General features: G+C 43.2%; 1 protein-coding gene across 2 annotated transcripts in view; it reads left to right on the top strand.

The window, feature by feature from the left end:
- crybg1a (crystallin beta-gamma domain containing 1a) overlaps window positions 1-24,982 on the top strand; it is a 74,490-nt gene that overhangs the window by 43,753 nt on the left and 5,755 nt on the right. For both annotated transcript variants that reach the window (XM_024261208.2, XM_024261209.2), the window contains 14 exons: window positions 25-1,346; window positions 2,993-4,071; window positions 4,614-11,017; window positions 14,817-14,855; window positions 14,947-15,065; window positions 15,410-15,587; window positions 17,495-17,634; window positions 19,484-19,610; window positions 19,687-19,722; window positions 21,183-21,340; window positions 21,473-21,599; window positions 21,723-21,868; window positions 24,733-24,859; window positions 24,936-24,965. In XM_024261208.2, the coding sequence (XP_024116976.1) occupies window positions 25-1,346; window positions 2,993-4,071; window positions 4,614-11,017; window positions 14,817-14,855; window positions 14,947-15,065; window positions 15,410-15,587; window positions 17,495-17,634; window positions 19,484-19,610; window positions 19,687-19,722; window positions 21,183-21,340; window positions 21,473-21,599; window positions 21,723-21,868; window positions 24,733-24,859; window positions 24,936-24,965 (10,032 nt within the window). The remainder of the gene's footprint in view (window positions 1-24; window positions 1,347-2,992; window positions 4,072-4,613; window positions 11,018-14,816; window positions 14,856-14,946; window positions 15,066-15,409; window positions 15,588-17,494; window positions 17,635-19,483; window positions 19,611-19,686; window positions 19,723-21,182; window positions 21,341-21,472; window positions 21,600-21,722; window positions 21,869-24,732; window positions 24,860-24,935; window positions 24,966-24,982) is intronic.

The following is a 24,982-nucleotide window of genomic DNA, read 5'->3' on the forward strand; positions in this document are numbered from 1 at the left end:
TTCTTCTTGTCTTTCCTCTTATAGATTTCTGGGGAAAAAAAGGGAATGCTTGGTCGCCTCACCACCTTATTTAGCGTCCGCAAGAGAAAGGGCAGCAATAAACAACAGTCGGACAGTTTTGAAAATTCAAGCTCACCAGCATCTCCCGTGTCTCCACGGTTTGACCTGTTCCAACAGCAGGATGGCGGAGCAACAATTCATGCAGAGTTCCGAACCACAAAGAAGTGGGGGGACACCATCAGCCAAAGCTCAAGCACAACCTCCCTTAAGACAGATGAAGCAGATTTCCCCTTTGCAGACAGTAACAGCAGCAGAGAGGGCAGTGTGAGGGAGCTGAATGTGGGCCCAGTCAGCAGTGAAAGGAACCGGGAACAAGCTGTGGAGTTTCCATCTACCAGCAAGTCCAATGTAGCATTTTCAGATTCAGTGGTGGAAGAAGTCAATAAAAGGCTGCAGGTAGACTTGAAAGAAAAGGTCCAGAATCCCTGTAAAGATGAGGCCTTTAGCCCCACCACTCTTATGTCTCTAAACATCCCAGTTTCTGTGGCAACTGAGACCCCAAAGTCTCCTAATTTAACCTCTATAAGCTTGGGATCAAAGAAAACTCTGGTGAAGACAGGAGGGAAAGGGCACAGCACTGCTCTGAGAGGAATCACTTTATCCTCACCTTCATCACGCACCATCACAACATCACAACAGGAAGTGAAGCAGGAAAGCTCAGGAGCTAAGAGCAAAGTTGGAATATCACCCAGAAGCCTCACAAGGGAGGCTGCAGCCTCTACATGGAGCCATCCTCCAGAGAAAGCCGGAGTAAAGGGAGGGGATTCGCCTGTTCGGCTTCACAAAGCCATATGGGTGGAAACACACCTGGGGGAGGAGGAAATGGAGAGAGAGGGGGAGGCAGAAAAGGATATCATGCAACAGGAGGAGGAGGAGGGCTTCAGAGCCGAGTCTCCTCCTGTGCTGGCTATACCTGTCACTGTGATACCTGAGGACGAAGAAACACAGCAGGCCCTGAAAGGTTCCCCGACCCCACTGCAGACTTCTCCATCTGGCTGCTTGCCAGAGGCAACCATTTCCCTGGCAGCGTCTACACAGGAATTTCAAACATTTCCACCTCAGCCCCACACGGACATACAATCAAAGCAGAGTTTACTTCAGGGAAAGCAAGCCTCAACTGAAATCTGGGTGACAAACAAGACTGTCAGCCTGCCTTCAAATGACAAATTCTTTGCCCAAAAGGTGGTTATTAGCCCGGAATCCAGTTTGGAAGAGGATGAACCGTCTGGAGAGATCTGCAGTGCAGGCCCTTCTTCAGAGTCCTCACTCCCAACAGGAGTAAAACTGTGAGTATCACTCTTTCATTTTCTCTTGTAATGGTTTAACAGAGTCTTTGATCCTGGAAGGAGCAGTTCAAAGGCGTTAGGTCTACATGCAACCGGAGCTCTGGTTTCCCAAGTTCTATAGCAGCAGGACAGAACAATGAGCTCCAGGACACAGAAACACACTGAAATATTCATGCACAGGAACACCCCACCTAGAACCTGTTTTCAGGTCTATCATTCACATTTCGCTTCTATTTGATGTCCAGGCCAAATTCTGCATGAGAAGTGAACTTTAGCCCAGATGATCCTTGTTGTTTTTCTGAGATTAAAAAAATAGTTAAAAATCACGAGAAACACGTTCAATGTGGATTTCTTTTTCTTTGACTTGTTTTATGTGCCTTGTCTGTTTGTATTGTGCATGAACTGCTGGGAAATCCTCGCCAGGTTCTGTTTGTTTTGTGCAGCTTGTTCATTAAAAAAACAATATATCAATTCAACTGAATTTTTTGTTAACAGCAGCTGCTAAAAAGTGGGGCACCGTTTCATGATGAAAGGCTTCTTGGAAGTTTAGAACGTGAACTTTGGCTGTTTCTGTCTGCTAATGAAGAGAAATACGCCTTACAAACTTGTTTTTACCGTCTTTGAAGTTTCTACGTTTGTCAGAAAAAGACATGGTTTCATGTATGACAAACCTGGCTCTGTCTTAAGCTAAATAATATTCAAACTCACAAAAATGCCTGACATTACATATTTTTGCATGAACAGTAGCCAGCAAGAACCCCCTGAATGCTTTTTAATGCATGTTTGATGGTTGGATCAAAGAAATTCAGTGCAGCAGTTTGTCCATATGGGGCTGTAGGGCCGCTCCGGTCGTCTGACCTGCTCCGGTCGTCTGACCCGCTCTGGTCGTCTGACCCTCTCCTGTCGTCTGACCCGCTCTGGTCGTCTCACCTGCTCCGGTCGTCTCACCCGCTCTCCGGTCGTCTCACATGCTCCAGTCGTCTGACCCGCTCCTGTCGTCTCACCTGCTCCGGTCGTCTGACCATCTCCTGTCGTCTGACCCGCTCTGGTCGTCTCTCCTGCTCTCCGGTCGTCTGACCCGCTCCGGTCGTCTGACCCGCTCCGGTCGTCTCACCCGCTCTCCGGTCGTCTCACCTGCTCCCCGGTCGTCTCACTCGCTCTCCGGTCGTCTCACCCGCTCTCCGGTCGTCTCACCTGCTCCCCGGTCGTCTCACTGGCTCTCCGGTCATCTCACCTGCTCCAGTCGTCTCACCCGCTCTCCAGTCGTCTCACCTGCTCTCCGGTCGTCTCACCCGCTCTCCGGTCGTCTCACCCGCTCCGATCGTCTCCGGTCGAAACCCTTCTATACCTTATAACAGGGTTCTGAGCTTTAGAAGAAATAGTATGCAACTGTTCTCATGTCATGCAATGGTTTCACTTTCAATTCGCCCTTGATTGTTTTTCTTAGACTTTTTTTTACAGCCACTAAAGTCCCAATCCTCACAGAAAAATTTTAAACAGGTCCCAGCTACACATTTACAGAAGACATTTAAGCTTTACAGCTGACATTCAGGATAGCAGGAGAATTTCATATAGTTTTTCTTCTTTACTTTTTATTATTTTAAAGCAGGTGTTTTACGAAAACCCCTTTTCTGCTCTTGTAACAGATTACCAGACCTCCAGAGAAACCGTGATGCTGAACCCAAAGATGCCAGCTCACTCTCAGCAGCAGAGGACAGCAGACAGCATGACAAAGATGCTTCACTGCCCGTAGTTGAAGGAAAATCCAATTCTGAGACCCCTAAATCTGTGTATACCTCTACAGTTTCAATTATGAACAAAACAAAGCCACAAGTGGTGAGGTTAGGGTTAAAAAGGAATGAATCTGACCAAGCTGTTGCCTCCAGTGGAAGGCTGAAAGCAGCAGCAGTAAGTCAACAGACTACAGGCAGTGCAACAAAGGTCCCCTCCTCAACTGCTGCAAGAAAAGCCAAGAATGTCACCGCAAAGACACAAGGCTCCACAGAAGGAGCAGAAGCTGAAACGGATCCTCAGCAGGAGCACAGCAGCAGCGTTTCTGTGTTACCAGTGTTGAAAGACCAAAGCACAGGCCGCTCATCCAGCACAACAGACTCAAGGTCCAAAATCCCCAAAAGGTCTCCGTCAGATTCTGATATGAAACCACAGGATAAAGCATCCGCGCTTCATAGTTCAGTGTCAACAGGGCCTCCCAGTTCACTAAAACAACTTCAAGTAAAAGAATCTGGGAAACTACAAACCATAACTGGTAATAAAACCAATGTTGAAGGAGCTAAAGCTGTAAGATCTCTGTCAGGAATCCTCTCTCCCACCAAACTCACTAACAAGACAGATGTAAAGGTCAGTCACACAAAATATGATCATGACTTTGAGTCAGCAAACCTCTCAAACTGCAAGGAGAAAGAGCATGGGAAGAGAAGTGTTAAAAGCTCACCCACAGGGGATGAAAAGAGTAAAGATCCCAGGAAACAGCAGGAAACCACCATGTCCTTGGCTTCTAAAAGCCGCTTGCCTGTTTCCTCTCCAGTAAAAAGGGAGGCTGATGATATCATTCAGAGAAGCAGGCACAATCTGAAGAGAGCTTCCTCTGGACAAACAGACTTGGGAAAAGAAGCAAGGACTCAGAGGCAAGAATTATGGCAAGAATTCAACAAGGAGAAGTTTGAACCTCAAACAGCTACCCTGCTCTCTGGAAGACCAAAGAAAGGTAAAAGCTCATCATCACTCAGTTTTATAATGTCTACTAGGGTCCTGATCCTAAAGTAGTAAACCACCAGACTTTCTGCTTTATATTTTTGTTCTGCAAACTGGATTATGTTGCAAATTTGGACTGAGCCAAAAGACTGCACAATAAAGTCTGGACATTGTCTTGTTTTCTAAGTTGACATTTTTGAATAATTTAAAACTTACTTTTAACTTATGCACATTAACAAGACCTCTGATAGTTTATTCCTGCCAGCTTTAAATGTCTTCTGCAGAAACGGATGAGGCTTAAACATGAGATATTCTGCAAGTCGAATGTTGACATTCTCTGCTGTAAAAACTTAGATTATCTGGATCAGATAGTCATGGGTAACTTCTTTTTTGACTGCTACAATTTAACTTAAACTGTTCTTGGCAACACAAGTGTTACCAGATCTGGAAGCACAGATATTAAAGTCAAAAAGAGCTAAATACAGGAACGTTTGCAAGATACAAGATCCCTGTTTGTGGGTTGTTTGGTGACAATTGTGTTTGCTTATGTTTCAGGAATAGGAAGTGTGTCTTCAACTAAAGCATCCAAACAGCTCCCTAGGAGAAGCATCAGCCATAAGGAGACTGACACTCCCTCCACCAGTGACTCTCTGTCGCCTCGACAGGAGAAAAGCACTTTTTCAAGGTTCCCCAAGCAGACCGACAACCCTAAACAAGCCCACAAATGGCTCACCAAGGACCCAGCTGAGGCCTTATCTGGGTCCATGCTTCCAATGAGAGGTCAGAGGAGTCCCACTAAAGTCACACTCAGGATCTCCCATCAGTCAACAATGTCTGAAGATTCAGACACACTGACGGGGTCTGCTTCAAAAACAAAAGACTTCAACACAAAAGATCAAATCAATGGCAAAACAAGTGATTTCACATTTAAATTCAAGCTGGCAGAAGAGTGTGCAGCACTGACAGATGATCAGACCAAGACACCTGCAGACAAGCTCATGGAAGGAGAGACAACGGTGTTGGAGGCCAGTGGACAGAGGAACTCTGGAGATATTTTAATATTAAAAGACAGTAATGCAATACTTGATGTTAATGCCCAAGTGGCAAAGTTAGCTGAGGAACTGCCAATAAAGGTCACAGAAAAAACAAGTTTATTTCAATCTCCACCCACTGATGCAAACGATGATCCTGTTCATAGAGGAAGACAGAGTGTCATAGAAGAACAGGCTGAAGTTCCACAGAAAAACTTGCCTCTGTCTCATAGTATGAACACAAAGCAGGAGCTAGAAGCAAAGCCACCATCGGGTGCTACCACCACACGGGAAGAAACAGACACGTTTGAGAAGCTAACACAAAGCTCTAAACCTCAATCTGCCCCAGAGAGGGAAGATAAGACTGCAGCTAAAATGACATCCAAGCCTGTGATAGACGGTGATGTTCCCCATGAACAAACGATCCACACTTATGTTGAAGGTTTTACAGTCGGGCTTGACTCTTTCAAAGAACTAAAGCAGGTCAGTTCAACTGAAGTAGCCACAAGCTCTCCAGAACCAAAGAAAACGGACTCCTGCTCTTCCATTGCTGTCTCAGATGATCCCAAACTTACTTATGCAAAAGAAATTCCAAAAGATCAAACCAAAGAGGAAACGGACAAAACATTGCAGAAGTTAGAGGTGGATCCAGTAAGCGATTTTAATGCAGAGAAGAAGACTGACAGAGAGGAGGATAGGAAAGCAGCTGAAGTTGAAACAGAGACTCTGGTTGTTTGTGAATTGCCCAGTAACCTGGAAAAGCAGTCAGACTTAGAGGCTCTGTTCCAAACTAAACATCCAGAATGGAAGGAGAAAGACCCTAAACCAAGAGGAACTCCTAATGACTCGGCTGCAGAAAGAAGTGCATCACAGAAGATTGGCACAGAGGAATTCAAAGAGTTATCAAATGAGGGGAAACTGGAAAACACCATCACAAATTCATGGAGACCAAAGCATCTACTCTCAGAGGAGAAGGGTTTCCAGTGGGAAGCAAATGATGTACCACAGTCTGTTGGTGTAAATGTCCTGGAGGAAACAGACGCTGAAACAGAGCAAAGAGCATGTTTACCACAAGAAACCACAGCCAGGATGGCTGATGCAAAAGAGCAAGTCCTTTTACAGGACACTGGTGGCACTCACACCCAGGAAGCACAGCGGCAGATAGAGGTAACAATTAGGAACGAGGAGGAGGAAGCCAAACAGGTCAAAGAGAATGTGGGGAATCTGTCCTCCAAACAGACTGACGATGTAAAGGGAAAACCAGCTCAAGAAATAACATCCATAAACGCTAAAATGTCAGACACTAAACCTGAAGACAGTAGAAACAAGACAGAAAAAACACTGACTTCTAAAAATGGAGAGATGGAACATAAAATAACAATAGAAAATACAAATACTCCAAAGGAATCTAAATGCCAAAATGTTTACAGTGAACAGAAGCAAGAAATTGTCAAAGACAGAGAAAACTTATCAGAACCGCATGTTTTAGTAAAGAACCGCACAGAAATATCGGAATCCTCTATTGAGAGTTTAATATGTGAGACTGAAACCGCACACAAGGAAGTTGCTGTCAAAGAGGATCAGATGCCAGTAGATGTTGTTAACCAATATGAGGATCTCATAAACCCAGACCGACTCTCACTGCAGGGTCCAGAGTTAATTAGACCAGAAGAGGAGAAGAAATCACTGAATGAGAAGTTGGATAATGATCAGAAACACATCATTTTGAGCATAAACAATGAAGCCAACAAGTCTTCAAAGAGTTTGGTGAAGGAAAGCTTTGTTTCTGAAAATGAGGATTGCAGATCACAGATATTAATGACCATTGCCGCTGCTGACCAAGATGAGGACTGCACAGAGTCAGCGAAAAGCAAATCGACTGAAATCAAGCCAAGTTCTGCCATAACTAGAATGGCAGAGATAGACAAGATAAAGGATTTAGCGAAGGGAACTGAAAGCCAAAGTCAACTGCCAAATATAGAGACTGTTAGTTACCTTCTGCAGGACCAAATACCCAAAGCAATCCACAAACATTCAAGCCACCAATCAAAAGAAGAAGTTGAGGGAATTAAAACTGAGGTTCCTGAGGTTCCTGAGGGGGGAACAGCAGAAGAAATGCAATGCCTCAAGTCAGGAATGCCTCACACCAATGTCAATGATTCATCAGGGAATGAAACACATACAAATTCCTCATTTGAAGTCTGCAACCAAGACAACACAACCTCCATGATTGTTGGACAACAAGATGTGGAAGTTAAACAGCCTGAATGTACATTTTTGAATTCTGGCCTAAAAAGCAAACCTGAGGCAGAGGAATTAGAGGCACCAGAAGACAAAATTATTTTCCAAATTCAGCAACTGCATATTAAAAGAACTGTGGAGGAAAATATGAAAGAATCAGCAGCAAATGTTGTGAGCCTTAGATTAGCTGCAAAACCAGTTTGTGATCATCTAGTAGATCAAACACCTTCAATTGTCAAAGATCACGACGTAGACAACATTCAAAAAGGTATAGATATATTGGAACAACCAGAACATTTAAACCTTCAATCACAACAAGAATCAGAAACAGTAGGAACAGAAGTTCAAGGAAAGTCAATGAACCCTTGCATAGATACAACTCCCGAAACAGTAAGAACTCCTGCTGAGGATACCAAAGACAATGCTGAAGCTGAGAGGTTAGGGAGTTCACAAGAGGGAAAGGCTACAGATGCTGCAATGGACATTAGCAGTCAGCAAGTTGAAATGTCAAGTGTCAGACAGCAAGAGGAAGGACCAAAGCCAGAACAAGCATCCAAATGTATAGATGTTCATGTAAAACTGAGATGTGTGACAGATAAAGGAGAGACACTAGAAAACACAACAGTATTACAAACTCAAAGGATTACAGACAAAAAAATCAGGAGTGAAATTGCTGAACCAGAGAAAAACAAAAATGTATCTAGTGAAAGTTTAATCGATGCCCCACTAATGGGAAGTTCTCAATACCAAATATATACAACTGTTGGGGAACAGCAGGAAGACACAGCAAACAAGAGAAAAGAAAGGACAACACAGTCACAACCACCAATTCATCAAGCTGAGCAAGACTCAGAGAATGTCAAAGTTCAAGACAAAACACTCGGAGGCTTAGATGCAACTCCATCTTCTAACTCTGCATGTAGTCGCTCTGAAATGATCAAAGAGGACACCGAGATCAGAGTTAGCATGGAGCTAGCTAAACCATTCAATGAATCAAGATTTTTAAAAAATAATTTAGGGAAACTTAAACCTGAGAGTAAGAAGACAGAAGAAATGCTGGAGAAAAGTAAAATCCCAGTTCAAGATCCACAGCATGAAAGCTTCAGATTAGAGGATACTGAAGAAGCTCAAGATCAGCTTGAAACAAACAAGACACCAGTAGAGAGTTTGGAAAATGTGCAGGGGGCATCTGTGGATAGGATTAATAATATTCTGCAAGACCAATTACTAATAGATGTTACAAATCTAGAATCAGCCTTATTAATGGAAGGCAAATGCACATTAACAGAACCTGAAACTTCAAACATTCAATCAGAAGAAGAACCAGAAACAGTGGGAGAAGACAGACAAGACAAAGCAATGACAGAGTCACGCACAACTGCATCTGAAGAGCCTGACTCACAGAGCACTAATACTGAAGATGGCAAAAAAAATAATGAAGGTCAAGATTTCACTCCAGCTGCGTGTGCTGCAGCTGACATTAGCAGTCAACAGATTCCAATTCCCATAACAGTTGAACAGGAGGTTGAGATTAAACAATCATGTTTAAATGCTGATCAAAACCTGAGACCTGGGACTGAGACAACAAAAGGATTAGAAGTTACAGCAATAATCCAAGACCATGTAGATGGAAGGAGCAGGAGTGATGCTGGGAGAGCCACAGAGAGCACAATAACCAAAAGACCATCAGCTGGAAGCTTCTTGAATGTCACAAGATTTCAAACATTTGGCTCTGACCATCTCCAACAGCAGATATCCACAACTGTTCAAGAACAAGACCTAACCATAACCCAAACAACCAACCGCAAAGACGGAGCGACTGAGTCTGAACATCCAAACCACCAAACAGAGCAAAACTCAGAGACTGTGGTGACTGAAGTGAAAGTATTTGGGGACGAAAGAACAGATGAAGAGCTTTTTTCAAAGGGAATTTGCTCTGAAAGTACCAAAGAAAGCACTCAAAGAAAATACAATTCCTTAGTGAATGAGGCAGCAGCTGCAGATTCTGCTGGAGACATCAGTGTCGAACAGCTACAGAAGATCACAACTGCTGATCAACAACATGGGGAGATGGTGAAATGCATTTTAGTTGAGAAACCTGGAAGTGACACTCCAGTGGACCGAACAGTTAAAGAGGAAGCAGTTGAAAGGTCAGAAAATGACTCTGAAGCTCCTGATGCTGGACAAGAACTGAAATCAAAGATTTCAATTAGAGCAGCTCAGGAAAAGAAAACCAATACCATAGAATCAGGTCCAGGTAACAAAGCTGACACTGGGTTGGAACAGAAAATCTTGAATGAAGAAGCTTTTGAACTTGCTAAAAAAGTGATAAGTGCTGCCACTCAGCAGCTGACAATGTTAGCAGTTGATGCCAAACAAACATCTAAACACACTTTGGAAAAAAATGCACCACATGAAGAGGATGGTGGAGGCCAACCGGAACAGTCCACAGTTGTTTCTTCTAAGCTAACCATTAATTCTAGTCTGCAGAATGATGAAGACCATAAAGAAGAAATACAAGTGCTTGAGTCTGCTGCAGGGACTTCTGCTAATACTGGCAGTTTGACACAGAGCCTCCAAACTCCACCAAAACTGATGTTTGATGATGTTTTCTCTCTTTCTGCTTCAAAGAACTCACTTTCCTTGCCTCAAAGTTTCAGCCAAAATATTGGATCTCCATCGTCCTGGTTAGATGTGGAGCATGGTGGCAAACAGAAGAAGGAACACAAAAGAAAACTCAATTTGTCAACAAGTTTGGATGAATCTCTCAAGCTGGATGATATTGAGGATTTTATAAGGAACATCAAGGGAGGTGGGATGCCCTTTTCCGTACCCCGCAAGAGGCAAGTTCATAAGAAACCCCTATCTCCGCATTTTGCTTTACCACCGATCAAAGAAGACAATTTTGAGCAAACATTTGATCCACAGGAATTTAAATTTGGCTTAGGAAAAACTGGTAGAAATTTGATAGATCTTTCTCCTGCTATGTTCATCAAACAAAAAGCAGAAAAAAGGGAGAATAAAAGCTTGAAAAACCAAAACAATGCTACGTCAACGCAGCACACAAATGAAGACCAGCATCTGGAGAAAGGACAACAACAGACTGAAGCCGGACAAAAAGAAGGACAAGACACTGAACCTGGAAGGACCAAATCAAGACTTGACAGGATGTCCATCCTTTCTGACCTATTAAACTCCCCTCGAATTTCTAGGAAGACTAGAGGGGAAGTTACTTCAAACAACACGCTGTCTTCAAACAAGCATAGCAGCTTGCATTTTGCTGCACAGTTGGGAGTTACTGACTTACTTCTGCCCACCGTCACTCCTGATAAAGGCAGTGAGACGAGAACAGATCAAGGCCAACCCACATTGGATGGGGCTGTTATCCACGGTGAATCCTCATGTAGCCTCTCTTCTCCTCCTCTTCTTCCAACTTTCCCAGAGATGATTTTGTCTGAACATTTAAAGGAATCCCCCAAGAGGAATACAGAGGAATTTAAGACTACCCAAGACTCTGTAGAAACAACCAAAACTAACCAACATGTCCCTGCTGTGGACCAGGTTTCAAAACCTGTCATCAGCCTTGACACCTCCAGCATGGCCTTGCAAAGCTCTAAGGAACTGCCTTCACATACTGACAACACTGAGAAGACCTCCATAAACCAGTGTTTTGTTACTAAGACTAAGGTAGGTTTTGTAATTTAAATGTCATATTTCTGCATTTAGGGCTGCACGGTGCTGCAGTGGTTAGCGCTCTTGCCTCACAGCGAGAAGGCCCCGGTTCAAATCCCGGCTGGGACCTTTCTGTGTGGAGTTTGCATGTTCTCCCCGTGCATGCGTGGGTTTTCACCGGGGACTCCGGCTTCCTCCCACCGTCCAAAAACATGCTTCATAGGTTAATTGGTGACTCTAAATTGCCCCTAGGTGTGAATGTGAGAGTGAATGTGTGTGTGATTGAGGCCCTGCGACAGACTGGCGACCTGTCCAGGGTCGCCAGTCTGTCGCAGGGCCTCAATCACAAAGCGATCAGGAAGATGAATGAATGAATAATTCTGCATTTGACCAAAGCTATTTATCTAAACATAGTGAAAAAACAGGCTAATGTCAACACAAATTCCACTAAATATGTTGTGCGATTAAAAAAAGAGCTGCAAGATCATAAAAAAGTCTTTTTGAAACGTTAGGACACTGAGCCCCACATTACCTCTGGTCGGTGTAGGCTGGCGCCAGCGTGGGCAGCTTGTGTGAATGTGAGTGCATGGGTGCGAGGGACTGGGACTATAATGGTGCATACACACTGAACGCGATTTGCGTGACAAATTTGCGTGCCCCACCCCTTTTTCACTGCGCTTTGAATTCTCTCCTTGCCACTTGTTAAAAAATGTGTTACTGACGCCACGGTCGCATGTGGGAGGAGCTACCAGCTCTGTCTGTGGATATCACACTTAGAACGGATGGAAGAGACATATGATGTTGAGGAATAAGGTTTATTTATTGTGAAGAGTTCTATAAAAGATCAATAATCATGTCTCCATGTTTGATTTATGAATATTAAAAGATTTTACCGGTACAGGGGACTGTGTCTGTATGACAGCTGCTTCTGCAGTGTTTGTGTGTCTCTGTGAGCTTGAAGGTTCTCTGTTTCGTATTAATCCGAGGGGGGAAATAAAATTAGGAGACCTTTTTCCTTTTTTTAATGTTTCGATGAGACTCAAACTGGCAACCCGCAGCATCTCTTCCGGTTTTATGGAGCGAATGAGCTTCACCGCGGAAGTGAAAGCCACTGATCTGTTGGGCACTGATTGGGTTTTATGCGGTTCTGGTGCCAAAGTGGTTCTTTGGTTTCAGTTCCTAGTCTGTGCCAATTTTAGTACTTCCCTCTCTGCCCCACGCTCCCTGGTTCCTGCCCCGCGGTCTGCGCTCCGCTGTCTCAGCTCCCTGGTTCTCGCACCTCTCTCCCTGGTTCCTGCATTCGCTCCTGCAGTGGCTCTCTCTCTCTCGGCGAGTGAAGCGGGTGAGCCCCGCTGGTCCAGGAGGCTGTCCGGCTGCAGTCAGATAACCACGCGCTGTGACAGGACAAAAAACCTTGTATTAGATTAATATTCTAACCACTGATAGAGTCATGGGAAAACTTACGTGCCCAAAGCTGAGTTCCTGATTGGCTGATGCGACACAGGGACCTGTCAAACTTCAGGTATTTGCATTTCGCACCTGCTGCCTGACTCGCGCCTCGCCGCTCAAATGGAGCTGCAGGCAGACCTTCGCGCTGCGCCGGTTGCTCACATTGCGCCGCAAGGCTTCAATTCACCTTATAGCGCGTCTGGACCATTTATTTAACATTGGAGATTGTTGCTTCTGCTGCCAGAATTGCATTCAATGTGAATGCACTATTATACTATTTCTATTTACAATTTAGACATTAGAAACTGTCTTTTGACTATCATAGCTTAAAGCCTTTGGCTCAACAGAACTTGTTTTCACTACATAAATGGTAAATGGCGTATACTTGTATAGCGCTTTCTACCCTCCTTCGAGGGCCCAAAGCGCTTCACAGTCACAGACCCATTCACCCATTCACACACACATTCACACACTGGTGGTGGCTCCGCTGCCGAACACTGGCGCCAACCTCCCACCAGAGGCAATTCGGGGTTCAATGTCTTGCCCAAGGACACTTCGACACATGGGCAAGGCGGGAGTCGAACCCGCTCACTTCTGATCAGGAGCTGACCGCCCTACCACTGCACCACGGCCACTAATGACACAGTTGTGATAATTAAATCACTCTCCTCCAGCGTTACAGCTAAAGCTGAATTATGTTACCCTAAAGCAGGAATGTCAAACTCCAGTCCTCGAGGGCCGGTGTCCTACATGTTTTCCAGCCAACCTGCTTTTGAAGCTCCTTATTGGCCAAACACACCTGATCTAGGTAATCATCAGCAGATAAAGCAGGATTTCTGGTAAGCCAGTAGTAGGCCGACCCTGGAGGACTGACTTCAGACACCCCTGCCCTAAAGTAAGCCTTTAGGATGGATAAGGGCTGTCTGCTCTAATGGATAAATCTGTACGGATCACACAGATTATCCACACTAAATTTTAGGACTGTAGACCATTCCATGAACCTGTGGAGCAAAAATGTTCATGCACATATTTTATCTGGGCATGCTGCCCATAGTCATGTGTCCATGACCAACAGCTCCAAACGGACCAAAGGGTCTTAGTGAACACATACACAGGTAGTAAGGGGACGTCAAGGTACATTCACACCGAAGGCGATTTGCATGGCGGAGGAGGCCAGTTTCAATGTTAAGTCAATGGAACAGGTGTGACATGAGGCGATCCGCAGTGGGATTTGAGCGATGGGCGCAGCGTGGTGGTCTGCCAGCAGCTCGATTTGAGGTGCGAATCGGGTGGCTCTGCCAAAATTTAAACATTTGAAGTCGCATCTGCCAATCAGGAACTCAGTTTTGGGCACGTGATGTTTTCAGTGACTCGATCAGCGGGTAGAATATTAATCCAAACCGAGCGTTTTTGTCCTGAACCTCCATCTTTTTTCATTAACCTGCTGCGGGGTTGCAGGGGGAAGGCAGGATACACTCTGGACAGATCGCCGGTTTTTTCTCCCGTTGTGGAACTCAGGCGCTCAATATGACGGCAGAGAGAGAGAGAGAGAGAGAGAGACGCTGTGGGGTTGCTGGCTTGGGCCTCATCGAGTCTGCAAGCTCATCCACAGAGACACAGAAACACTGTGGAAGCAGCTGTCATCCAGACACAGCCCCATTGAGATGGAAGCCCCCGAAATCTTTTAAAAATCACATAAACATGGAGACGGAATTATTACTGATGTTTTTGTAGAACTCTTCACATTAAATAAACCAGATCTCTCAACATCTTCTGTGTCTTCATACATTCTGAGTGAGATATCCACAGACACCGCTCCTTACATTAGCTGGTAACTCCTCCCACATGCTACTGTGGCGTCAAGCTCAGGCAGGCGGAGAGGAGCGAATTCACCGCACAACAAAAGAGGGGCGGGCCATGCAAATTTGTTGTGTGAATCTTGTTCAGTGTGAATGCACCTTTAGAAATGAGGAAATGAGACTTTCAGAGTTTCTGTTTTGTAGTTTGTGTGGCCATTCTACAGGATCTTGTGTAGGTTTGTCATCGCGTGGCCAGGACTTACACCTTACTACCATCACCGTCAAGTTCCCTTACACCCAATTGAACTGAAGACATGTATCATTGCTTAATTAGCTAAATTGAATGTAAAATGTTTAACATAACATACTACCATATATGGTGGAGTTAGTAACATTTAGATAGTAAAAGATAACATTATAATAGCTGTGATAGCTGAAAGTTCTAGGTTCAGACGAGAAACAGATGTAGTCAACAATCCCACTTTATTCTTGGAGCTGAAAGCTGTTCATCATTTTCATCTACATACTTGGAGTTCATGATAGTTGTTTTTCAAACTGCTTCACAGACTCCTGCAGTCAGACACTTCCACAGAAGACCTGGAAAGGTACAAGAAACACATCCTTGGTGCCTCTTTGCTCTGCCTGATTTGTTCTTGTGATTACTCCATTCACTGTCTTTGTGTTTCTTGATGAAAGGTCGTCATACACGAACAAGCTCAGTTTGGTGGAGAGGCTTTTGAAGTCTTTGCAGATGTTGAGGATGCTACAATGATGAAGTTATCCCCAGTCATATCAGTCAGAGTCATCAGAGGATGGTATGGCCTTTTTGCTGCTCTGTTGCTGTAACAACATACAGTTTTCTTTCTGAAGGAAAGTGAACAAACACAGTAACAAAATCTTTACTTGGTAACAATGAAACAAGCACTGTGCAACAGTAAGGTAATCACTAGTGCTACTGTCCTCCTCAAATGTCATGTTTGATTCATTGAAAAGGGAATATTTTTGTAGTTTAGAAAATCATTTGAGTTTAAAGATTTCTCTAGATGTGGAAGGATTGTTTAGACTTTCTGTTACTAGCAATTTAACTACTACTACTAATAGTAGGAAAGTTTTTTTTTTTTTTTAATTTATCAAAAACAGCTTATGCTTTCTTTTTTAGCTGGCTTCTCTATGAAAAACCAGGCTTCCAGGGTCGGATCATCCCTCTTGAGGAAGGTCTGACAGATCAAATAGTTGACATGTGGGCAGAGGAGGAAACTCTGGAAACACCAAACCAGACGGGTCAACCAGCTCCAACATCTCCTGTGGTCATAGGGTCACTTCGACTGGCTGTAAGAGTAGGTATACTTTTTTACCACTATAAGATCAGGCACTTTTTATTATCATCGATTACCTACGTTGATTTAGCGGTAACACTTTATAATAAGATTCCTTAACAAGCTTTCTTAACCCATTAATAAGCATTATTAATGTTCTTATAAGGTGTTAGTAAGACATTTATTGGTGTAATAAGCCTAATAAGGCTTATTAAATTCCTAAGTTAACACATTTACAAGCATTATTAATGTGTTAATATGATGCTTATTGTTACATTTATTACCATCGTATACGTGGAACAAATAAGTGTTAACAAGCTTAATAAGAATCTTTAACAAAACTTGTTAACAGATTAGTAAAGCTTATCAATGTCTACAGTAAGACATTTAATATCATTATAGATGTCTCACACTGACTTATGTGTTAATAAGCTTAATTAGAACCTTTAATAAACTAAAGGATTAATTTACTGCATTAATAATGTGTTAAATGCAAGTAAAATATCTAGTAGCATTATGGGTATCTTGCAAATACCTGATAGTGTTAATGAGAATATTGACTACTCAGTCAGACTATTGTCTACAAATATCATATTTGTAAACTGGTAGTAAGCTTAATAAATGTGTTAATAAACTTTGTTAACCATTTATTAAATGTTTTGCAGCACCTTATCTAAAGTGTGATCAAAACCATATTAGTAAACTGGCAGTGATTCTTTTAGTGTTTTTGTTCATATCTAGTTTTAAGAATGATGTTTAGTGTTTGTGCAAAGCCTTTCCAGTGCATCAACAGGAAGGATTATAATCTATAAGTTTTGTTTGTTTAATCACTTAAACCACCACTAAACAAAGCTAGACTAAACTAGCTCATGTTTAAACAATGACGTTCTAATTATTAAATTAAAAATAAATTAAAATTTTAATTGTCATTCTGTACAAAAAGCAAAGTCATTCTCTTCATTGAGATTTTGTTTGTGTGTGTTGTCTGATTGCTGTTTTTTGTGTTTCATTGTCTTGTAGTAGTCTGAAGGGATGAATAGCTGGTCTCAGGTGTTGGTCTGGGGTCCAGGTTTATTCAGAGGTTTGGTTCAGGAAGAGGATCCGCTATATTCATCCTAACAGAATTTTCATAAAACTACATCAGGCCTACATCGTTTTGGTGGAAACTGGACTGCTGTTGTTGGAAGAAGGAAGGGAGGAAGACGGGTTTGAAGGAAGAGAAAGAAAAGGACAGACAGACAGCTGCGTGGAACATGATGAAGGAAGAAAGGTGGATATCTTTAGTGCTCAAGATGGAAAGAGGGCAAAGCCGCTAGATTGGGAGCAACTTTAAGCAGTTTTAGCAGTGTGGATAGAAAGAGGAACAGAGGAGGGAGAGTGATCCTGAAGGAGGAGCTTACCACAAATGTTTTGGAGGTGAAAAGAGTCTAAAGCTGGAAGTTGAAGGTGTGATGTTGTCAGCATGTATGCCCTCAGATGTGTGCTAGAGAAGGAGAGCTTCTGGAGGGAGAGGGATGAGGAATCCTAGAAGAGAGTGGAGCAGATTTGAACAGATGTGTGGGTGAAGGACACAAGTGGTCAGTAAGTCATGGAGAGTTTGATGTTCAGGACTAGAGGGCAGAAGGACAGATTTGCTAAAAAATGGAAATATTTGTGGTGAAGACATTTTCTGGGAAAGAGGGGAACATAGGAAGACGTGAGAGTGGAGGGAGGAGCATAGATATAATCAGCTTGAACAGCAGGATGGTGGTGTGAAGATCATGGGGGCAGAACAGAAAACCAAGAGAGAACTTGAATCAATCTTTTGAAAGAAGAAATCAATCGTGTGTTTCTGCAGTGAAATTGAAAAAGTCTGGTTATTTTACTTTATCCATTGTAGTAGTTACAAAGCATAAACCTGAATTGTCTTTATTCAAATGCTCCTTTAGGATTACAGCATGCCCCGAATCGACCTGTTTTCAGAAGTGAACGGGTTGGGGAGGGTGTCGTCGTACTGTGATGACACCGCTGAACTCAGCTCCTACGGCCTCCCACAGACCACGGGCTCCATCAAGATCCACTCTGGAGTGTAAGTCCTGCATGATGGTTGACTTCCATTGACAGACTGATAAGGTAGACAGTCTGATTGATCTGAATGAACAACTCTTAAAAAGGAATCAGCAGTTCACAACAGAGCTCGTCTCAAAGCACTACATCAAATGCAACGTTTGTGTTTCCTTTGTCTTGTTGAAAGACAAAAGACAGAGGTTAGGCGTTATAGTAACACAGTTTCTATCCATGCATGCAGCTTGTGTTGTCTCCAACGTCAAGTATTTCACTCCTGTGAATGGTACATAGTAAAAGGGGGAGCTTTGTTTTGTTTTATTTATTTATATACCTTTATTTAATCAGGGAAGTCATGTTGATATTAAAAATCTCTTTTTAAAAGGAGCCCTTTCTTTAAAGAAACTTAAGTTTCAGGCTGACGTGCAGCTTCCACAATTCCCGCCTTAGTGACTTGTCAGGGGGTTGATCTGTACAGCTGCGGCGAGTTTTTGTTGTCCAGGCCCATGGAGAGGCGTAGACAGGCGCAGCTGCATCTTAGGGGGAGAGAGACATATATATATATATATATATATATATACACCCCCCCACACACACACACACACACCGGCTGGGTGGCTCAGTGGGCTAGGTGAAGGGCTGACACGCAGGAGCCCTGGGTTTGATTCCCAGGGTTGTCCACTGATCTCCACCCAGATTGGGTCCTTAGCCAAGACCCTTGACGCTGCTGCCTAACTGGGTCCCTGTGCCCCTCAAGTACAGGGTTGTGTCAGGAAGGGCATCCGGTATAAAAATTCTGCCAAATCACTGATACGAAACAGTGGGTGCTGTTACGCTGTGGGGACCCCGAAAGGGATAAGTTGAAAGTGACTACATGGGGATCTATAAAGATCAAAATTGTATTTCTGAGTATTTCTTTATTCAAATCTTTGTGAATCAGGAACAGACAAAAAATGCTGTTGATATAAAGCTACAATCAGCAGGCCACAGTCTCTCTGCTCTGCTCCATTCTGATCATCCACTTCCAGACAAATAGATCCATGAATGTCTTGGTCTTCCGGGTCTGAGCTGGAATCTAGGTCTGGTACTGGACCCGGATAGCTCTGAGATTGCTCGCCATTTTTGTTGAACTGCTAATGTTTGCCTGAGGGGCTGTACGCTAGCAGGAGAGAGTGTAAACAAAGGGAGGATGAAAGTGGGGTCAGACTTCATCGCACTTTGGTCATGTCTTGGAAGCGTTGACTTAAAATTTTTGCTTGCACCATGCCCGTAGAAAGAATATTTTTGTTATCTGGGGTCGGAGGGCTGCACGGTGGCGCAGTGGTTAGCGCTCTTGCCTCACAGCGAGAAGGCCCCGGTTAGACTCCCGGCTGGGACCTTTCTGTGTGGCGTTTGCATGTTCTCCCCGTGCATGCGTGGGTTTTCACCGGGGACTCCGGCTTCCTCCCACCATCCAAAAACATGCTTCATAGGCTAATTGGTGACTCTAAATTGCCCCTAGGTGTGAATGTGTGAGTGAATGGGTGTGATTGAGGCCCTGCGACGGACTGGAGACCTGTCCAGGGTGAACCCCGCCTTCACCCATCAGCAGCCGAGATAGGCTCCGGCAACCCCGCGACCCCGAAAAGGACAAGGTGGTTAAGAAAATGGATGGATGGATGGATCTGGGGTCGGTTAAACATTGTGCAGGCCTGCGTGTTCTTCCTGTAAGCGTAGTTGGGACTAAAGCCTGAGCTGCTGAAGACTATTCATGGTCAGTTGGTCAGTCTTTGGAGTGGCTCAATCTGTTTAAATGAGTGTCTATTGATGTTGTAATTATCTCTGTCTTCATTCTGAAATCTCTGCTGAGTTGTATGTTTTTCTTGTGTGCTCAGATGGTTGGTGTACATCGATCCAGGGTTTCAGGGGTTCATGCAAGTCCTGGAAGTGGGGGAGTATCCTCATCCTCAAAGTTGGGGCTTCCCTGACCCTTTAATTGGTTCTCTAAGGCCTCTACGGATGGTACAGTGAACTGGATGTCAGCAGCATTGTTGCATTTTGTTCATTCACTCTGACAATGTGTGTGTGTTCATTGCAGGGGTCAATAAAGGTGGAGAATCCAACTGATGTAAAGGTTAGTGCTCTGCTTTAACTCTGTTAAATAGTCATTAAGAGCAAAATTCTACAGGTTGTTTTCCATTAAATTAGAAAAAAAAATCAAATCATACAAAAAAAAAAATCCTGTTTTGGTTAGAACTAAGCTGTTTAGAATGTGTTTAGTGTTTTAAGCAAATGGCTTAAACATGACATTTCCTGCCAAATGTTCCGTAAGGGTCTTTATATTGCCTTGAATGCAGAACACTACAGAGGCCGAGAACGACCTGCCCTACTTTTTTTTCTTGATCGTTTTCTCGTTTCAACGAGATAATCAGTAACGAAGAATGAAGCGTCCCCCTCTCTCTTTCCCGAACGGAGACGCCAAGACATTACCTGCTTCTTTATTTTGTGGTTAACAACAAAAACAGCAGAAAACACTCAACAAAAGCTGTTTTAGTTTATTTTTATCTATTAGTGAATCTATGCTCTTTAAACGTCTTAATTCCGTCTCATGCATCAGCCCCTCCCTTTATTTCCTAAAAAAACCCAAACAAACAGATTGATTGACAGAACCCAGAGCGTTTCTGCATGGTGCGTTCACTGAGCTCTGGACATCTGCAGCTAAACAAAGCAGTTTATCAGAGAAAGTGTTGAACAGCAGAACTGATCCTTCTAAAATCGAACAATTAAATAGTGTCGACACTTTTTCTGAAAAACTGCTTTGTTTTGCTGCGGATTGTATGCAAATTCCAAAAGGATAGAAGCAGACTGAGTTGGCCGAGTGGCTGTTTGGGTCGGCTTATGTCCAGAGGTCAGTGAACGCACCATATGCAGATGCTCGTCAGTCTGTCGTTCTGTCAATCAACCTGTTTGTTTGGAGGTTTTAAGGAAATAAAGAGAGTAGCTGGAGAATGACACAGAATTAAAGCGTTTGAGGGCCAACTTTTGTGGAGTGTTCTTCTGCTGTTTTTGTTGTTAACCACAAAATAAAGAGACTTTAAACTCTCAGTGTCTCAGTGTGGGAAAGAGAGAGGGGGATGCTTCAGTCTTCTTTACTGATTATCTCGTTATCACAAGAAAATTAACTTCATTTTAACAAGTTATTATCCTGTTTTCTCTAGAAAATAAGATATTAACTCCCTATCACGAGAAAACAATTGTAGGGCAGGCCGTTTTTGGCTTCCGTAGAACACCACAAGTGTCTCCAAAACAAAGGACTGCAATAGAATAGACGTTTCCATAATCCTGATCTTTCCTTTTAAAAGGATGCTTCAGTTTTTATCTTCAAACGTCTTTATCTTTGTATAATTTTAAGGTTTTGAAATAGTTTGCTGTGATTTGAATGCTACATATCTGCAAGCCTTTTTTTCTTGTATGTTTAGATTTTTTTTTCTTACTTGTGGAATACATTTTACGATTAGGAACCGAGGCCACTGGGCAAAAAATCCCCATTAACTTCTAATAGAATGAAGAAAATCCTCTTTTTCTCTGAACCAGGCGCTTGTGTTTGAGAAGCCCAACTTTGAAGGAATGTGCTTGGAAGTAGACTGTGATATCTACAACTTACTAGAGCAAGAAGAAGAGGGAGCAGACAAAGTTGGAGTGAAGAAGAAAGCCCTGTCTGGAGTGGGCTCTTTAAAGATACTCCGGGGTCTGTAAGTATCTGAATGAGACCAGAACATGCAGAAGCTGGCAGCCCTCATTGGTTTTCCAGCAGTTGAACAACCTTAAAACACTCAAAGCAGTGGTAGTTTGTGGTAAAGCAGCTTTTGCTTGGCTCATTACAGCTGGGTAGGATATCTGGAAGCAGACTTTGAAGGTCAGCAGTACATCTTGGAGGAAGGAGAGTATTCTCACTGCAGTGACTGGGGAGGATCAGAGGATGGGCTTCTATCACTCCGACCTGTGCTGGCTGTAAGATCTCCACATGTGTAGCTGACTTTGTTCTCTGTTCAGAGAAAGGAATTTACCTTTTTGTTTCATCTCTTACACGACATTTCTTGTTTTTAAATATTTTATGGTTATCATTTCTTCAAGGATTTCCAGGCGCCCCGTGTTAAGTTGTTCCATGACGTAAACTTTGGTGAGAGGGGGCTTGGAGTGGACTTGGTGGATCATGTCCTCAACATGGAGGCGATTGGGCACAACACCAAAACCCAATCCATCAATGTGATTAGTGGAGTGTAAGTCAATCTATCTGATTCAAGAGCAAATACGTCGCAAGTGATCATGTTTGTCCAAGGAAAGAACAGAAGAATTCACAGTTTCATGAGAGTTCCACCTTCAAAAGCAAAAAATATATATATATTTGAATAAAAATGTAGAAGGAAAGTTGCTATTTCATTGACAGGAAACTTATATCAAATGAAATCATAAACTGGTAAATAAGGTCAATAGTGGTTGAGGTCTCTGACCTTACTAGTGTTCACATGAAGACAAAATAGTTGGTACACTTCAATCAATAAAAGAACAACTCCCAATAGTCAAAGAAACAACTTGAATCTGATAAAAGTAATAATAAATAAAGATTAGATAACCAATGAAAATCAGATATTGTTTTTCAAACACGCTTCAATAAAATCATTTACTAATAAGACATAATGACCAAAGAGACATGGTGACTAAAGAGACATGGTGACTAAAGAGACATGGTGACTAAAGAGACATGGTGACCAAAGACACATGGTGTCTAATAGGACATAATGACCAGAGAGACATGGTGACCAAAGAGACATGGTGACTAAAGAGACATGGTGACTAAGGAGACATGGTGACTAAAGAGAGATGGTGACTAAAGAGACATGATGACCAAAGAGACATAGGGACTAATAAGACATGGTTGACCAAAGAGACATGATGACCAAAGAGACATGGTCACTAAAAAGACATGGTGACTAAGGAGACATGGTGACTAAAGAGACATGGTTGACCAAAGAGACATGGTGACTAAAGAAACATGGTGACCAAAGAGACATGGTGACTAATAAGACATGGTGACTAAAGAGACATGGTTGATCAAAGAGACATGGTGACCAAAGAGTCATGGTGACTAGAGAGAGATGGTGACTAATAAGACATGATGACTGCCTCAGGTGGAGGAGTTTAAATATCTTGGGGTCTTGTTCACGAGTGAGGGAAGATTGGAGCGTGCGATCGACAGGCGGATTGGAGCGGCGTCCGCCATTTTGCGGTCGCTGTACCGGTCCGTTGTGGTGAAAAGAGAGCTGAGCCGGAAAGCAAAACTCTCGATTTACCAGTTGATGTTCATCCCAGTACTCACCTATGGTCATGAGCTTTGGGTCATGACTGAAAGAACGAGATCCCTCTGGAGGGTGGCTGGGCGCTCCCTTAGAGATAGAGTGAGAAGCTCGGTCACCCGGAGAGAGCTCGGAGTAGAGCATCTAGCTTCTCTGCATCTAGAGGAGACAGTTGAGGTGGCTCGGGCATCTGATCTGGATGCCTCCTGGACGTCTCCCTGGAGAGGTGTTCCGGGCATGTCCCATCGGGCGGAGGCCCCAGGGAAGACCCAGGACACGCTGGAGAGACTATGTTTCTCGGCTGGCCTGGGAACGCCTCGGGGTCCCCCCAGAGGAGCTGGAGGAAGTGGCCGGGGAGAGGGAAGTCTGGACATCTTTGCTTAGACTGCTGCCCCCTGGAATTTGCCAAACCACATGTTGACGAGCCACAAAGCTCCTGGGAGAATGTCCTATCAGACAGATGAGAGAAAAAGGGAACAAAAGCACATCAGCTCTATGGTCACAGATGGAACAATAGAGGAAAAAACTCTGTCCGTCCTGTGAAACATGGTTTTAATGATGCTGCTTTGGTTGTTGAATCAGTGAAGGGTACAGTGAAATCCCAAGACTATCAAGAGAAACCGTGGTCTTAGTTCCAGGTCTTTAACAGAACAATCACCTGAGACACAGCTAAAAACTAAAGAATGGTAGAGGGGAAAACATTGGATTATTCTAAACAGGCCTTCTGAGTCCTATCGTAAACCCTGTTGAGCACCTTTGGGAGATCTGAAATGGCAGAAGGCGTCCTTAAACCTAACGAGGAGAGGACTAAAACACCTGTTGACAGGTGCGGCAGTCTCCTTTACTGGAATTGTTTGTTTGCTGTCATTTCCTTGAAATCTGTTCAGGCTGCAGGCTTGTTCCATCATTTTCTTTTTGTATATGTTTCTGTTGAAGAATGTTTGAAAAGCAGTGTCGGACTTTCACTGATTAAATGTAGTCATTTTTATGTATTCATTTTGTCTGATTTAAGTTATTTCTTTGACTATTGGGAGTTTTTCTTTTCGTAGCAGTAGGGTACCAAATACACCATGACACACCATTGTGTCATCTTTCACAGATAAAAATTACTAAGTGGTCTGGATTTCATTATCTGAAAATATTAGAAAACAGAAATCACTAATAAAAAAACTTTAAAATGTAATACTGAAATAAAAGCTGTTAAATTCAGTCAGCTAAAAGTCTGCTATAATAACTGCATTCAGCTGCTTTAAAAACAGACTTGTCACATACGGGGCAGTCTGAGAGGTCAACCCCCCTCCAGGACTTGATAACGTGGAGTTCTGAGAGAGTGGAAACATCTTCATATTGGCTTTTAGAACTCCACCCATCTGTCCTTGCATGCAGTCTGACTTTCCTCTGCTCCGAAGGCATATCAAAGCCTTGGACTTTGTCATTTTATGATGTTTGCCCTGCAGTTCCAGTCAGAGATTTGATCCGACAGTAAACATCTCCACCAAAGACATTTAAACAAACCATGTCAATTTGAAACATTTATGCTCTTTGAAGTTGATGTGTGATATAAATACTGCTTCATTTGAAGAAAAGGCTGTTTTTCTTTTACATGAAAATTGTTAAACGGCAATAAAGAAACTGTAATGAGAAGTTACTGTTTAATTATCTCTCAAAGAGGTTTGAATTGGAAAATTGTCCCTCCGTCCTGCATGTTTCACTGTTGTTGTCTTGATGCTTTGCTTCTCTTTTCTTGAGTACATATGCTATGACTTGAAGTGGAGTGTTTGTTTGTTTAGCTGGGTGGCGTTTGAGCAGCCTGGATTCAGTGGGGAGCTATACGTCCTGGAGAAAGGCCTGTATGCCAGTCCTGAGGACTGGGGAGCTCAGAACTGCAGGATCTCGTCTATTCTGCCTGTCTTCCATGTAAGATTGTTGGATGAAACATTTCTTTTCAGTATTTTTTAAACGCATCCCTGAAAACTCTCCCTTGTCTTCGTAGGAAATACCGTGTGGGTCAGCAAAATTCAAGGTCTTAATTCATGTTTC

The sequence above is a fragment of the Oryzias melastigma genome, unplaced genomic scaffold (assembly GCF_002922805.2).
Source record: "Oryzias melastigma strain HK-1 unplaced genomic scaffold, ASM292280v2 sc00184, whole genome shotgun sequence".
NCBI classification, from domain to species: domain Eukaryota; kingdom Metazoa; phylum Chordata; class Actinopteri; order Beloniformes; family Adrianichthyidae; genus Oryzias; species Oryzias melastigma.